The sequence below is a fragment of the Silurus aristotelis genome, assembly GCF_946808225.1.
Source record: "Silurus aristotelis genome assembly, chromosome: 28".
Classification (NCBI taxonomy): Eukaryota; Metazoa; Chordata; class Actinopteri; order Siluriformes; family Siluridae; genus Silurus; species Silurus aristotelis.
Window position 1 is genome coordinate 15,373,734 of NC_139601.1, and position 17,564 is coordinate 15,391,297.

At 36.9% G+C, this 17,564-nt stretch overlaps 1 protein-coding gene across 1 annotated transcript in view; it reads right to left on the reverse strand.

Annotated features, from left to right (window-relative positions):
* The window catches only part of rnf123 (ring finger protein 123), a 166,419-nt gene that overhangs the window by 7,406 nt on the left and 141,449 nt on the right, over positions 1–17,564 (reverse strand). The window contains exon 38 of the mRNA XM_083534394.1: positions 652–737. Within this exon, the coding sequence (XP_083390520.1) occupies positions 652–737 (86 nt within the window). The remainder of the gene's footprint in view (positions 1–651; positions 738–17,564) is intronic.

The following is a 17,564-nucleotide window of genomic DNA, read 5'->3' on the forward strand; positions in this document are numbered from 1 at the left end:
TGTTTACTGTATATGTATATGTATAGAATGTATAATTTTTTACACAGACCTGCTCTTGAGTAAAACATTATATAGACAAAGGTTTGTGGTCACCTGACCATAAGATCATATGTGCATTTTGAACATCATGTTCCACATTTAGTTCCACACTTCCAGGAAGATTTTGAAATGTGCTTGTGGAGATTGTGCTCATTCAGCCACAAGGACCTTAGTGAAGTCAGGTAGTAGTGATGGTTGAGGAGGCCTGCTTTTGACCACTTATGATAAAGAAGGAACATCTGTTAAACTGTGTGAAATCATATTGCTAACTAAGCAGAAATTATGCTGGATTGCACATTTTTATCTGAAATGTTAAATATGATATAAATATGTGATAAAAAAAAAAAAAACCTGCCGTAAGCAGACTGATTGAAATACGGTGCTGGCGTGCACACTGACTCTCAGGCCGTATAAATCTAGTTCCTAGAAGCGGTCAGTCTCTTAAGTAGTGAGCAACGGCAAAAGATCCATTCAGTTACTTAGTGTTAATTATGTTAATCTCTTAAATGGATCCCGATAAGCCTTCGATCAATCAGAGGCAGTGAGGAGTGGTCCGGGTGGGTAAATAAATTAATAAATAAATATTGTTGTTAGGAGTGGGTGGTAACTCACTTGCAGGATTTATGGGAGCAGGGCTTGAAGATGGCTGATATGGAGTGTGCGTAGCAGATAGGACACAAGTCGTCTTCGCTGGTGGGCTACGAAGAGATGAAAAAAAGCGACTTAAATCCCATGCAAACTTTTTAAACACAATGCACAAAGTGTATTGTGTTTTGAATCAAAAATGCTAATATTGCTAGCAATAAAAGTTAGCCTGGGCCTCTTAATTAAATGCAAATAAAATCAAGCTAACGGATCTCGTCTATATTTTATTTACTGTTGACCGATTTAGCATTCCTGGTCGAGGACTCCTTTAAGCTTATAAAGCAGAACAGAACATTAGGTGGAACATGTTTAAACACCGTGTCCCGGCACCTTAGAAAAGCACAGTGATCCACAATAATACAATAGTCAGATCAATATCTAACATTAGAATGTTCTGGAGTGATTATAATCTTTACATTTTAATCGATCCCCACCATTAACACTACAACCATTCAGTGTCATATACAGTGACCTCCATTAATACTGGCACCCTTGCTAAATACAAGCAAAGAAAACTGTGAAAAAAATAAACAAAGAGTCTTCATTTACTTTTTGTTAAATAAATTCACTAAAAATATAATGGACATTTACAAAAACGTCCAAAAATCATTGGTACATCTGGGTAACTAAAAACAGGAACATATTCAAACATGACTTATAAATACAACAACTGGGCACAACATTATGAGCGGTCAAGTGACTCACACTGATTATCTCTTCATCATGGCACCTGTTAGTGAGCGGGATTTATTATTAGGCAGCAAATAATCATTTTGTCCTCAAAATTGGTGTGTTAGAAGCAAGAAAAATGGGAATGCGTAAGGATTTGAGCGAGTTTGACAAGGACCAGATTGTGACGGCAAAGACGACTGGGTCAGAGCATCTCAAAAACTGCAGCTCTTGTGGGATGTTCTGGTCTGCAGTGGTTAGTATTTATCAAAAGTAGTCCAAGGAAGGAACAGTGGTGAACCGGTGACAGGGTCAGGGGCTGCAAAGGCGTGTTGATGCACGTGGCTTATTGTAGCTAGTAATTGTAGCTCAAGAAGTTAATGCTGTTAATGCTCCACAGGTCACGACTGTTTTGATAAAAATAAATAAAATCCTGTAGTCATGTCCAAAAACAAATGCAAGCAATTTGTTTTCCAGAAACTACTGGAACTTCGAATGGGAACAGATTCTGTGTAGTCAAGCTTTCTGGTAATAAACACCCAAGGTGGGTTTGGCACACACTGAGAGGCAGCCACATGAAAAAGTATGCTTTAATGTGGTGGCTCTTTTATGGTTTTAGGGCTGTTTTTCTGCCAAAAAATTTTGACGTTCAATTAGAGCACATGGCGTCAAAGAATCTATCAGATATCAACAAATATCAAATGAACACCTGAATGCCTCTGTAAAGCTTAAAATGGGCCATGGTTGGATCTTACAGTGATCCAAACCACTAAAAAATATTAAACACTCTGGGACATGCTGTAATCAGGGGGAAATGGGGTGGAGTTTGTGTGGACAGACACATTAGTGTTATCCTGAAAAAAAAAAGCCATGTTTTATTTCTTTATACCACTGATATTTATTAATGGATATTAAAGAATGACCAACGTTTGGGAACATCTGTTTCTTTGTGTTGCATCATAAAAAATACATGTTTTTAGTAATGTCATGTTACCAAGATCTACAAAGTCCTCCATTTTAAAAACTGTCCACGTTGGAAAACCTATAGTTACAGCATTACTTCTGCAAGCCACTGACACTGGAGACTAAAGACATCAAGAAAACACCATCCCACAGAAAATGTCAAATAGATCAACCATGATGTGATGCATCGATTTGAAAAGTCGTTTCATTTTTAACATATTTGCTTTTACAAAAAGTATTTCTTCATATATAATTAGAAGTAGATGCGCTCTACTTTTATTATTTAGGAAGTGACGAATAATTGGTGACCAATACTTTTTTATATAGATTGATTTTTTTCTTTGATAAACTGTTGCTTAATCTGCTGCTACGTAAAAATATTACGTATCACAATACGACCGAGACCGAGGCGTGTCCTGAGAGTCACGTAGAATATAGATTAACATGGCAGAGGTAGAGCTGCATCTTCCTGGAGACAGAACAGGAAAAGCACAGCCGGTTTGTTTTAAATCTTTTTTTTTTGCACTACAAAGGTCTTTGTGAAAGGGCCATGTGTTAGATGTCAGAAGGAACTGAAGTAAATTGATGATTTGCTGTCTGTCTGATCCAAAGAAATAAAAGTGAACTACCTGTACCATATTGGCTTGCATAGCATCATCTTTTTTCCACTGCATCGTATTGTATCGAATCGCTTTTTGTTGAATCGAATCGAAATCGAATCACACTGCATCGTAATAGTGGTGAATCGTATCTCATTGGCTTTAGCTATAAAGATGCACATACTACCGTTTTCCTACAGTTTAATCTGTTGATTTAAATTGTGTTCCATACTGTATAAGCACATAAGCTGTTACTCTGGGAACATATTAGCACATTAATATACACTCTGGCAATAAAGCTAAAAAATATTCCATTGCTAAAATGTACACTTACAGTTGAGAGCTGACCTGCTGAACAGAATAAGGTTTATCAATCTTGACATGAAAAGAGATTAAATGTGTTATAGACGTTATTAATAGCTATTTTGTAAGATTAAAGATAGAAGAAGGACAAAGGAGAAAAAAAAAAAAGAGTTCTCATCCAAAATCTCATCAAATCAAAGGATCTTCAGCAAACCAACCAGGTCCTATTTTCAGTTTATTTTGACTGCTGGGTGAAAATGTGAAATATTTGGAAATACGAGTAGTGTATTGGTGTAGAGGAGGACTGAGGGTCAGGACAGCTTGTGTCGCCTCAAGCAGGTAAAGAAGCTCTGATTCTCTGAGGAGATCTGAAGCCTACAGTACATTGCATCAAGGTGGAGTGGGATGCTCACTGCAGCTGGTGTGCTTTTTCTTTAGAGTTTGTTATATAATGCCAGACTGATGTAGAACTGTGATATTGTAAAACAACTCTGCTGTACCTGGTACACTTGATCAACTACACATATGTATCTGTATATGGATGTGTGTGTGTGTGTGTGTGTGTGTGTGTGTGTGTGTGTGTGTGTGTGTGTGTGTGTGTGTGTGTGTGTGTGTGTGTGTATATATATATATATATATATATATATATATATATATATATATATATATATATATATATATATATATATATATATATATATACAGTACAGACCAAAAGTTTGGACACACCTTCTCATATAAAGAGTTTTCTTTATTTTCATGACTATGTAAATTGTAGATTTACACTGAAGGCATCAAGGGCTATTTGACCAAGAAGGAGAGTGATGGGGTGCTGCGCCAGATGACCTGGCCTCCACAGTCACCGGACCTGAACCCAATCGAGATGGTTTAGGGGTGAGCTGGACCGCAGAGTGAAGGCAAAAGGGCCAACAAGTGCCAAGCATCTCTCGGGGAACTCCTTCAAGACTGTTGGAAGACCATTTCAGGTGACTACCTCTTGAAGCTCATCAAGAGAATGCCAAGAGTGTGCAAAGCAGTAATCAAAGCAAAAGGTGGCTACTTTGAAGAACCTACAATATGACATTTTTCAGTTGTTTCACACTTTTTTGTTATGTATTTAATTCCATATATAATTCCACATGTGTTAATTCATAGTTTTGATGCCTTCAGTGTGAATCTACAATTTTCATAGTCATGAAAATAAAGAAAACTCTTTGAATGAGAAGGTGTGTCCAAACTTTTGGTCTGTACTGTATATACAGTATATATATATATATATATATACACACACACACTGTGGTTTGAAACATAGTTCAATAACTACAGTATAATAATAATAAAATTTCTGAGGTTCTTGATCTTTTTACATGATTCCAGCCCAGAAATTAAACTGCTCTATTATACAGATTAGATTCCTTTAGATCTTCCTTTATTCTTATATATTAAGTACTTACGTCATTTCAACAGGAGTAATAAAGAAGCAGGAGTCCTTGTTTTCATCGCAACTTCACATTTCCCCACAGGAAACAGTGAAATGACAGACTGCAGATCAAGAAAGGTCAATTGCTCATGCTGGTCATGCTGCCATGCTGGATCATCCTTAAAAGCTTAAGCTTTAAGAGTAGAAACTGGAAGATCAGATCACTTTACTGACTATAATCCTGTGATTCTTGTTCAGGAAATTGAACAAATTCAGGTCGTTTTTGTTTTGTTTGAGCAGGATACTATTTAAATGTTACCGTTATTCAAATTCCCTCAAAAGTTTTAAGCAGATTTCAAAGAAGGAAAAAAGTGAACCAAGGAAAAAGAATAAGTAACACAAATGATCCATTTAACATTTAATTAAGTGTTTCGCTGGACGTGCATTCGCAACCTGACTTGGTTAGATTGTAGCGTGAAAACCTCAGTATTTCGGTTCATTGAGTCTCTTCTGCAATTCAAATTGTTCAATTCTGTTTCCTGTACTGAGGCTATGGAGCTCTGACAAATGAATGAAAAACTTGTACCAAATGTCTCACGAGGTGAACTAATCATTTCTGCTTCCTGTACAGAGCCTATGCATTTTTTACAATATAAAGGAGTGATTCTGTACATGCACAGCAAGCACAAAATGAACTCTCACTCTCTGAGACGACTTATCGGTGCTAATCACATAAAATATTCATTCAAATTAAATTAATCCTCCATGAATGACCATTTACCAGAGCAACATACACTATACAGATTCGCATTGGGTGCATCGGAGCAACGGCATAAAAGTTAACAATGTGATGGTTCGAGTTCAACAAGTGTGTATCGATTACAAGTTGGATTTGTATCACAATGCATCGTTTTTAACATATCTGCACTTCCACTCCAACCCATGAAAACCATAACTTCCCTTTAAACTACTACAAATGGCAGGAAAAATTCAGGTGTCCAAATACTCCATACTGTTGTCCATTTATTCTAAATGATGGTTTGATTGGGCCTTAGCTTCAACAAAGAACAGGACAAACAATGTAGATCTGTCCATGCTTGAGTTTAGTCCCTGGAGAAATCTTTTTGAGAAGCGTGGTCTTATTTCAGGAGGAAATGAGGCTAGTGGTTAAGTTAATGGATTCTGTTAAAAGAGAAAATGCGACAGGAAGTCGTCAAAGTTCATCTTCGCATCTATATCGCAAAAAGTTCTTAGAAATGTATAGCTTCATGTATCTTCAATTTCAATCAACTGCAGGTTGAACTTCAATGGTCTTAATAGCTATTTTTTCCTTTTTGCTTGTTAAAGGCTTTACAGATGGTTCTAAATAAAATGAATGACTAAGAGAGCTTATATACAAGTCTCTTGTGTCTCCTAGCAGTTCTCTGCCGAGGTAATAAAAGAAAGAAAGAAAAACAGAGCAGAAAGGAACGCAAGGGATCATAAGGACTTTGCTCTTCAGTACTGAGCAAACTGCATCTTTAGAAATGTATTCATCTCAGGTTGCACTATCGCCAAAGTCAGCACGGATATCAACTTTTCTTCTGAGTACTTCGAACCGACTTGAGCTATTTTTGGTTAGATCTACTCGTCCAAGTGTCCTTCTCGTCTCAAAGTCGAACGGGCTCCAGAGGGACTGATTAAGTGTCTGTTGGGCGCTTGGCTCAGAATGGAGGGAAATGCAAGTCCATTCTAAATCTCCTTCACGTGTAACCACTAAGTGCCCAGATGGGGATCTTGTGTCATGGTAATAGAGGGCAGGCTCAATTATTCCAAGTGTATTTCAGCTGCGTTGACCTTCACCACATTCACATATGGAGTTTTTATTGTTGAAATAAATGTTATTTTTGTTATATACCATGTCGTGTTGAAATTATTTAACAATTCGTCATAAACCAATTAGCATGCGAATAGAGTCTGATACCGTGCTTATTTACTCGTACTTAATGTCATGCGGTGGATTTTTTTTTAATTATGTTACATGAGCCTAGTGGAAGCAAACTGAGCTTTGCGGAAATTTCAAACAGACACACTACGGTATCTTCCTACAATACGGGTAACCTGATTTCGGGATTGCTTTTAAACTGTATTGTGTATCGCACAAGTATATTTTACCTACGAGCATCGAGCAGTACTAGCGAGCAAGCAGAGAAATGGCCGCATGTAAAAGCACTTCACTTCGGTGAGCACTAAACACACGTATATTAAATAAACCGTTTGTAGGTTTTCACAAGGCTTATGCGAGGAGGCACCTTGCATTCATGTGAATGATCACACATTCATGAATGATCACACAGAATGCTTTTTTTGATCTAAAATCGTATGTTAACTTTCTGTTGCTTTTTAAAAATGGTGTTAAAATGCCATTACGTCTTAAAAATAAAACTCAGCATGAACGTTTTTTTGCTTGTAACCCGCACCAACAGAGCAGAATAAAATAACCTCATTCCGTTATCAAGATAAAGCATCGATGCGTATCAAACCGATATGTGCCTGGAAAACATCCCATTCCAAATTTAATCCCCCTATCCTTTTTTTTATTACGCACCATTTTTCTGGGAAAGCTTTCCGCTTGGTTTTACGAAGTTGCCATTTGTAACACGATGCACCATTTTTAACATATTTGCATCAGGTACAAAAAAAACTGTTTATTTATATATAATTTTAGCAGATTCGCTAATTATTTAGAAAGTGAATATTTTCTATGTAGATTGATTTCTATTCTGTTTCACAAGCGTGTTCCCTCAGGACCACTGTTACCACAGTATGTGAACATGGCAGAGCTGCATCTTCCTGGAGACAAAAACAAGAAAAGGACGTCTGGTTTTATTTCATCTTTTTTCTTTTTGCACTAAAATGGCCTGTTTGTGAAAGTTTTTTAGAAGTCAGAAGGCGTGTAAGTACTTTTTTTGATTGGCTGTCTGTCTGAACCAAGGAAATAAAAGTATCTGTACCACATTCAACTTCATAGGATCATATTTTTCCATTGAATATTTTTCAATGGAATCCAATCGATAAATCAGATCGCACTGCACTGTAGGGGTGAATCGTATCACACCAGATCTGTAGCTGCTTCATATATATATATCTTTATTGTATAGAATTGTTGGCTATTCATCGAGATGCGAATCGCATCGGCCTCAGTTATGGAGATGCACATCCCTAATGATCTTTTCTATAGTTTGGATTTAATTTAGGGCCAAATAATAATAATAATAATAATAATAATAAAATGTCATGTCCGATACAAGATCCCCACCCTGGTCCTGGATTCTGGTCCTTGTGTTCGCCTTGCCAGAACTTATTTGAGTCTCTTAGTTCCATTAAAGGAAATTTTCAGTGCCACAGCATACAAAAAGATCTATCTAACTTTGTAGCATCCAACATTTACACAAGAGCGAGATATAAGTGTGAAAGTCAAATGTCCATAACCCTTTGGCCATTTAGTGTACTCAGTCCGGAAAATGCATCTGGTTTCAATGCATCCCTACAAACCAATTGACCGAAGATCACTTAGAGAAAATTGCCCCGTGCATTCTGATCGCCCTCATGACACACGCTCTGAAAGCTCTCTCACTCTAAAGAAGTGGGCACTAAATACATCAACCTCAGCGGCCCACCCTCTCTGAGTGCGATTTCAAAAGTCCTATCAGGCTAAACCTAATATGAATAAAAGACAGCATCTGTCGAACTGATTGATAGTAAATGCGGAGGCAGAGCAAAGTAAAAGATTCGCTCAACTAACATGGTGATGGGAAAAAATTATGAGAGCGAAAGTGTGATATATAGAAAAGTTGACTGGGGAAGGCCACAAAGAGCGGACAAATCGAAGGGCTCGGCAGCCAAAAATAAATGACGGCATCAAGGATGGGGTCTAAATCTGTAGACTTGTTATTTATTAATGCCTGGGGTTTTGTTGTGTGTGTTTTTTCTATTTTGGTGATGTATCAGAGCTGAACTGCTGAATCATATCATTGGGGTAAAGATTTGTATCATATATAGTTGTCATTGAAGAGACAGAGTCAAGACGAGGCTAGTTTCTCCAAAAACAAAAAAGAAAGAGAAAAAAAATCGATTGATCAGAATAACTTGAGGAGGAATAGAATATGCTATATGCGTACGACCTGGATTGTTGGAAATGCTATATACACCAGGCCATCACAAGAAGTGAAATATTTGTAATTAAATGATAAGGTGTTTCGTTATTTTTCACATAACAGCACATCCTCAAAAACATTTTATTCATTTTACACCACAGAAATGAATCCGTTCCAAAGAAATGTAAAGTTACATTTCATTTTGATGAACATCTGTGATATATGAATATCTATGCCAGCTATTAGCACTGGGAACACCCACTCCAATTCAATATATTAAAGTGTCCAATCCCTGACTGATTTTTTCAATGATCTTCATCCTGCCTTCTTTAGCAATGCACTCATACCAGATCTGATGTTTAAAAAAAAAATGGACTTAGGCTCTAATGAAATTTAGAGTAATGTGCTATCGGATTAGGGAATATGATTGAGGGCCTAGGGGGCATTGCAAAAGTCCAGCGTTCAGTGTTGGTGGTGATATATTTTCTTTCCGGCGGGAGTGAATGTGCTGACATGACAACACTCGAGGAAGCACTGCAGTAGTGGTTTCTTTCCAAGGCAGCCCATAAGCCGGTTTGGACGTAAAGGCATACAGACATAATCGGCAAATTCAGCTGAATAGGTTGTTACAATTATTGGTGGTGAGTGTTGATGTTGCCCTAACAACTAGCAATAGAGTAGTCGTTAGAAAGAGATTGTTTATTGGAATTGCATTAGCATTTACGATCACTGATCACTGATCATTGGTTGCCACATAATTAATTCAGTTTTTTCACTAAAAAGGCCTGTTTTTAGCCATGCATTAAAAGTCAGAAAAAACTTCAATCAGTTTATGATTTGCTGTGTGTCTAAACCAAATATTTGCACATATAAAATATAAAAAAGAAACACACTTCTTTCATGTTCTCATTTTGGGGTATTTTTTTCAGAATTTTGAGGAAAATAATGATTTCTATCTATTTTGGAAAAAAGGCTGTAACATAAAATGTGGAAAGAGTGCAGCTCTGGGTATAGTTTCCGGATGCAGTGTAAGTAATAAGAGGAACACATTTATTTATTTTTTTAACAAAAATTGTGTAAATCTATTTTAACACAAACCAAGTATGATAACCTGCTTTTTATAAATTGCTCTGTTTGTGGTGAAAGACTTCCTGGGGCCAACAATATCTCCACTTTATGTCCTGCTATTGATTATTTTCCTATAAAATCACACCCAATGTGTTTAATTTCCTCACATAACAGCTTAAGGGAAATTGGAAAGATGCCTATAAAATATATAAAAAAAAATAATCCCCCCCCCCCCCTCCCTAAAGAACCCTTATTGATTTCTGGCTAGAGACCTTTCAAAGTTTTTCACACAGGAAACAAACTTTAACAATGCTATATACGGAATTCCAAACAATTCCAAAAACGTTGCGATGCTGTGTAAAATGTCAATGAAAACAGAATGCAATGATTGACAAATCTCGTTTAAACTCGGGAAATATACAATTTTAAGGTAAAAACATTTTTCATCTAAATTCTCAGTCTCAAAAAAGTTGGGCCAGCCATGTTTACCAATGTGCAGCTTCACCTTTTTCCATGATGCATACCAAATGTTTACAATTGATAAAAGGTCTGGACCATCAGAGGACGGTGTCAATGGTTTCCAATAAGAATTACACATTTTGATTTGGCTCACCAAAGAACAGTTTTCCACTTTGCCTCAGTCCATTTTTTTTTATTAATTCTGGCCCAATGGAGACAACGGCATTTATGGATCATGTTCACATATGACTTCTTCTTTGCATAATAAAGCTTCAACCTGCATTAATGGATGACACAGTGATCTGTATTCACAGACGATGATTTCTGGAGGTGATTTGCCTGTATTTACTGCATTGTTGCCTGAGGGCCTGAAAATCACACATATCCACTATGGATTTTTTCTCCTTATCGCTTAGGGATTTCTCAAATTTCTCTCAATCTTTTGATGATATGTACTGCAGATGCATATTCTGAAATTATTTCACAATTTTAGACACAGTTTTGGCAGATTGGTAAACCTCTACCCATCTTTACTTCTGAGAAACTCCGACTGTCTAAGATACACTTTTTACACTTACCAATGAAACTTAGTTGCGAAATGTTCCTCCAGCTGTTTCTTTTTTACTTACTTCTTCTGCCTTTTGTTGCCCTGTCCAAAATTTTTGAGACAAGTTGCAGCAATATTTGACCTTAATTACCTTTTTTTATTTTCTTAAAATAGTAAATTTCTTCAGTTTAAACATTTCATATGTTTTCTATGTTCTATGGTTCAACTTTTTAAAGTATTTTTAAGTATTTTTATTGTAATTTTTTTCACTGAAAACTGATGTACGTCTTAATGCACATTAATAACTGCCCACTTCTACCCTATTGCACCACAGCTGCTTCATCAAGCATGACATTTCATTACCCACACCAATGACAGCCGAGTCATGGGACGCATCACTGTCAGTACTAAGACAAGGGAAAAGGTGGAATTCTTTGAAGAGTAGAGCATCAACAACAACCTGTCAATCAATGCGAGAAAAACAAAGGAACTGATTATCTGAAGCCTTGTTAGGGGACACACTGACCTCTGCAATCACGCTACGATGATTAAACCATGAAGCGAAAACATGAGCGATGTTTAAAGCCATATTACTGTGGATATGAACCTCATGAACCCTGAACACCTGATGCTCCAGTGAAAGAAACCGTGGATCGTGCAGCTCTAAAATGTTTGTATGGTCCCTCAAAAAATTGTCAATAATCACTAGGACGTGAATCATTTGAAGAATAATAAATATGAAAGTATATATTACACTCCAGCTTCATGAATGCAGGATGTGATTGCAAATAAACAATTTAATCACAAATCAGCTTGTGCTTCATTCCTTCATTCCTCCCATCATTTTCTCCTTTCTTCCTTTGACTAATATTCTCCTCGTATTCTACTTCTTCCTTCCAATCTCTGTTTCTTTTCTTCTCTTTCTTGCTTTGTCGTCCCATTCTTAATTTTCTTTCTTTTTCATTTATTTTCTTTCTTCATTCCTCTTTTTACTTTCTAGATTATGAGGACCATTCCTTTGTTTGCTTCATTGCTTTATCTCTCCCACCCTTTTTTTTCTCCTTATGCCATTTCCATCCTTCTCTTCATTCCTCTCATTTCTTTCTAGATTCCAAAAGGACTCTCCTGTTTGTTTCCTTAATTATTTCCCTGTTTTTTAATACTTCCTTTCTTTGTTTCCTTCTTCCATTTCCTCTTATTTATTTTCTTCCTCAATCCTAGATTATTTCCTCCCTTTCTTCATTTTCCCAATTATTTTCTTCATTTCTTTTCACCTTCCCTCCCTCCATCAGTGTCCCCTTCTGGCCTAATATTGTTTCCTTCATTGTTTTATTCCCATTGTTTTTATTGTTTTACTTTCATTCCTTTTATTAGATTCCTTCTTTCCATAATTTGTTTCTCTAGTCGCCTTCCTTGTCTAGTTATTTGGCTTGATTTTTCTTCTTCTTCTATCTTTCCTTCTTTCATTTTTCTTTCATCTTCCTGTGTCCTTCAATCTTCCATAGGTTTCTTTCACAGGTTTTTTTTTTTTCTTTTTTCTTTTATGCTTGGTTCCTTAGAATTTCTTCCTTCTTCCATTTTCGTTTTGAATTACTTTCATTCGTTTTTTTTTTCTTAAAATTACTTTTATTCATTTGTTTTTCTTCCTTCCTTCACCCTCAGTCACCATTCACTATGTTCCAAATCAAAAGGGAAAGGTATCTTTCCCTTTGGTTTACAGGGAATCAGAAAATCAGTGATGGAAAGTGCGGCCACAATACATTAAAAATGTGACTTGTTTCTTTTTTTTTGTTTTTGTTTTTTTTGGTGGGGGGAAACAGAAGTATTGGGAACCCACAGAAAGACTGAATTGCAAATGCAGGTTGTAGGTTCACTGTGTAAACCTTTCAGTTTCACAAGAAAGCAAGCACACGAGGGGAAACCCAGCGGAAAGTTCATATGAATATTTTGAAGATTTATTACATTTGTTTCCCACAGATGCAAATATGATTGAATTCCAGTGCAGTGTGTCATTAAAGTATGAGGACCCTTTAGCATTCCAATCTCCTTCTTTTCTGTAGAGAGCGAATGAGAGAACACTTCCTCTTCTCTTACAGGCAAATGAACATCTGAACATATGATTGCTTCTGCAGGTATGTAATTTTGTCCTTTTCCATATTGTACACACTCTTTAAACTGGTGTTCACTTCCAAGTGCACAGTGGCACATATCAATTCCACACAGCGCTCCACAGTCCCAGGTATTTACTGCTTTTTATCCATCCATCCATCCATCCAGCCAGCCAGCCAGCCATCTATCCATCCATCCAATCCCAAACCAATCAATTTATTGATGGATAAATGGATCGATGGGTTTGGAAATGGATGGAGGATGGATGGTTGGATAGATGGATAGATGGATGGATGCTTTCCTTTTTTCTTTTTTCTTCTTTTTGTCTCATTTACTTATTAATCTATTTGCTGCTTTTATTCCTTCCTTTTTCTTATACATCCCTCCATCCATCCATCCATACATACATACATCAATCCATCTCCTTCTTTCTTTCTTTCTTTCTTTCTTTCTTTCTTTCTTTCTTTCTTTCTTTCTTTCTTTCTTTCTTTCTTTCTTTCTTTCTTTCTTTTACCACTTATTTCCATGCACCCATTATTACTTTCTTTACTTTTTTTTTTTTCTTCTCTTCAATTTATCTGTTCATTCCATCTATATTTAATCTTTATTTTGTCCCATTTACTTTTTTATATATTTACTTCTTCTTTCTTTGCTTTCTTTTTCATCCATCCATCCACCCATTCATACATACTTTAATCCATCTCTTTTTTCCTCCTTTTTTTCTTTCCATTTTTATAATTCCTTTCCTTCTTCTACTACCCTTCTATATATCCATCCATTCATTTATTTCTCATTCAATGTATTTTTTTCTCATCATTCTTTCTTTCATCAGTTAATCTGTCCATTCCATCCAGCCACCAATCCATCCATCCATCTATCCTCTTTAATGTTTTATTCTTATTCACTAATTATTCGGTTTACTTCTTTCATTCCTTTCTTTCACATCCACACATCCATTGCTTTCTTTTGTTCTCCAACCATTCATCCAATATTTAATTCTCAAACAATCCATTTGTACAATGTTGTTTTCTTTTACTTCTTATCTTTTAACTGCATTTCTTTTTCCATAGTTACCCCTATGAGAGCTATTGCGTTCATCATTCACCATGTTCAGGATGCACAGTATTTCCTCCCTCAGGGAAACATGTTTATATATTTTTATGGATAATCCTATTGCACATATTTCTTTCTTATTTTTTCCTAATTCAAGTGTCAATATTCACCATCCCAGAGCACTCGCAGCACCTTTGGTAATATCTAAACACACTTTAATGCATCTGCCTCTCCTGCTTCGTTACTCCAGCTGTGATCTCTGTTACAAAGCTACTTCAGTATTCCTTAGCGCTGCTTTAGTTTCCTGTGATTCTAAAAACTAGAGCATTTCCAGCTGAGGAGTCCCATTGCTCTTCAACTATATCACCCAGTAGGAAGAAGATCATCTCTCAGATCTCCACAAAACTCTGGCTCACATCTGACATGTGACCTTTCCTGTTATGTGTCTTAGTTGAAACAGGCCGGTGGAACGAGTTGGAGATGTTTACGGCGGTGAGCACAGCATGAACGTGGAGATCAGCTCCCTTAAAGCAGGAATCATGAAAGCAAACAGAACATAGATAAATACTTTAAATGAAATCCTTCCAAATCCTCAAACTTATACATTTGAAAACTCAAGTTTTGAGAAAGATGATCTCCTAAACAGTGAGGTTTGTAGTATATGGGATATGAAATGTTAAATATGATTTATACTGCATTTATCACTCAAGTGCAAAAAAACAACCAAAAAAACCCCGAACAAATTACCTCAAGCCACAAAGGGTACATTCTTCTTAAACATCACAATCATAAATGCAGCATGAATCAAAATCATAAATGCAAATCCGAGAAAACACTGAAAAGAGACAACTGTTAATGCTGTGTTGTTTGTTATGTTAATTATGTTATGTTAATGGTAATGTTATATGCTATGTTATGTTGTTACTTATTTTAATATTATAGGTTATATGGTGTTATGGTATCGTAATTTCCGGAATATAAAGCGCACCCAAATATAAGCCGCACCCACTGAATTCGACAAAGATTTTTATTTTGAACATAAATAAGCCGCACCTGTCTATAAGACGCAGGTGTCTACACATTTCCTGTAGACGGTCCGAGTGAGCGGCAGGTCAAACGTCAGAGGAACATCATCCATATTTATGATGTGGTGCGGCCCGATTCAGTGGGAGCGCATCTGATTTAATATAAAGAGTTTCATTGGTTCACCTGAACCCGTTCTGCAATTTCATTGGTCTAATGTTATGGGGCATGAAGTTTGTGAAACCGGGAAAAACCCAGGAATAATCTATAAATTAGCCGCTTCATTGTTTAAGCAGCGGGGTTCAAAGCGTAGGAAAAAAGTAGCGGCTTATAGTCCGGAAAATACGGTATATGGTATGTTGATGTTAAAGGTTATAAGCTGTTATGTTATATGCTATGTCATGTTTGTAATGTTATGTTTATGTTATGTTAATGTTATGGTATATGTAATATGTTATAGGTTAGATGCTGTTATGTTGTATTATGTTATGTTATGTAGTTGTTCACAAACCTTGACTGTGAACAAGCGACATAATCACAGACCCCACAATTCCCTATAGATATGATTTCAAAGCGCACCTTAAAAGCCATTCGACACAGCACTTCTATCGAGTTGTTAAATAAAAGTCTACAACCATTAGGTTTCAGGGCCACTCCAAAGTCTAGAAATGTCAAACTTGACTCACTTTCAAGTCTGCTGAAGCTTAATAAGGAGGGAGCAGATTTGTTGTGGAGAAGATAATTGCAGCTCTGCTTTAGGAACAAGAAGCCAGGTAATTGGGCAAAGCTTCCCGGCAGAACATTACTTCAAAGCGCTACTTTCAAACACCACGCCCTCAAACCCTCTGATTTGGCTCCCGAAATAAATAAAATATTGTTTTGGACATGACATCGGTGTTAGAACCGAGTTTTACCAATGGACTAATTAAACAGAAAACTAGTTTTGGTTGAAAGAGGCTACTGTATACTTTTAAGCAGTAATTTCTGCTTTTTGAATTATTCAAATTATTATGTGTTACATATATATATATATATATATATATATATATATATATAACCATTCACAGCATGTTGTGCGTTAAATTTCCTTGTGCGATCAATAAAGAATTCTGACTCGAATTGATGAATCTACATACTGGGATAAAAAGAATTCAGCCCTGACCTCTGTTTCGAAAATCGAATCAAATTGGAGGTGACTGGAAACGACAGCAACTCAGCCACGAAGTGTTAGACCACGTAAAATCACAGAGCTGGTCAGCGGATGCTGAGACGCATAGAGCACAGAGGTCGGCAACTTTCTACAGACCTCCAAACTTCATGTGACCTTCAGATTAGCTCAAGAACAAGCTGTAAAGAGCTTCATGGAATTTGTTTTTCATGGTCGAGGAAGCTGCATCCCATCCTCACATCACCACATGCAATGCAAAGCAATGCTGACTTTAGAGCACTGGAGACATGTTCTCTGGAGGTTGCTAAGAGAACGGTACTTGTCTGACTGCACTGTGCCAAGTGTAAAGTTTGGTGGAGGGGGATTATAATGTGTAGTTGGTTTTCAGGAGTTGGGCTCGGCCCCTTAGCTCAAGTAAAATGAACTCTTAATGCTTCAGCATACCAAGACATTTTGGACAATTTCATGTTAACAACTTTTGTGGGAACAGTTTGGGGACGGCCCGTTCCTGTTCCAACACGACTGCGCACCAGTGCACAAAGCAACGTCCAAAAAGACATGGATGAGTAAGTTTGAACACATGAAATAGAACGGAGACTGTGATCCAGGTCTTCTCGTCCAACATCAGTGTCTGACCTCACAAATGCACTTCTGGAAGAATGCTAAAAAACTCCCATTAACACACTCCTAAACCTTGTGGTAAGCCTTACCAGAAGAGTTGCAGTTATAGTTGCAAAGGGTGGGCCAACAGCATCTTACACCCTATAGATTAAGAATCAGATGTTACTCAAGCTCATTTGCATGCGAAGGCAGACGAGTGAATATTTTTGGCAGTATAGTGTGCGTCTTCCACACTATACTGCCAAATGTGTGTGGAGGATCTCAAATACCTTGTTGAGATGAGACATTCAGTAGTGAATGACCAGAATGAGTTGACAAACAGTCTATAGTATCTCATATAATCATCTTTAGAAACCATGGTGAGCAGAAAAGCATAGCAGAATACACAATATACCAAGGCTTATGGTGGATGGTGTACAACAGCTGAGGATCAGGTTCAACTAAAAACTTAAATCTGAGACTTTCCTGGGCACAGACTCACCTGAACCGTACAAGTAAAAAAACTAGAAAAAGACCAGGAGATTAATTTTATTTTTAAATGCCCAGTTTGGGTGAGTTTGTACTCATGATTGCCTTAAAATCAAGGCTTGCAGGGAGGAACCAGACGTGGTGTTCCTCCCGGTGTAGTATGATGTTGAGTGCATGCTGAGATGCTTTTCTGCTCACCACATTTGTAAAGAGTGTTTGAGATACTATATCCTCTAGAAACTGTTGTGAGTAAAAAGCTTAACATCAGAAGTTT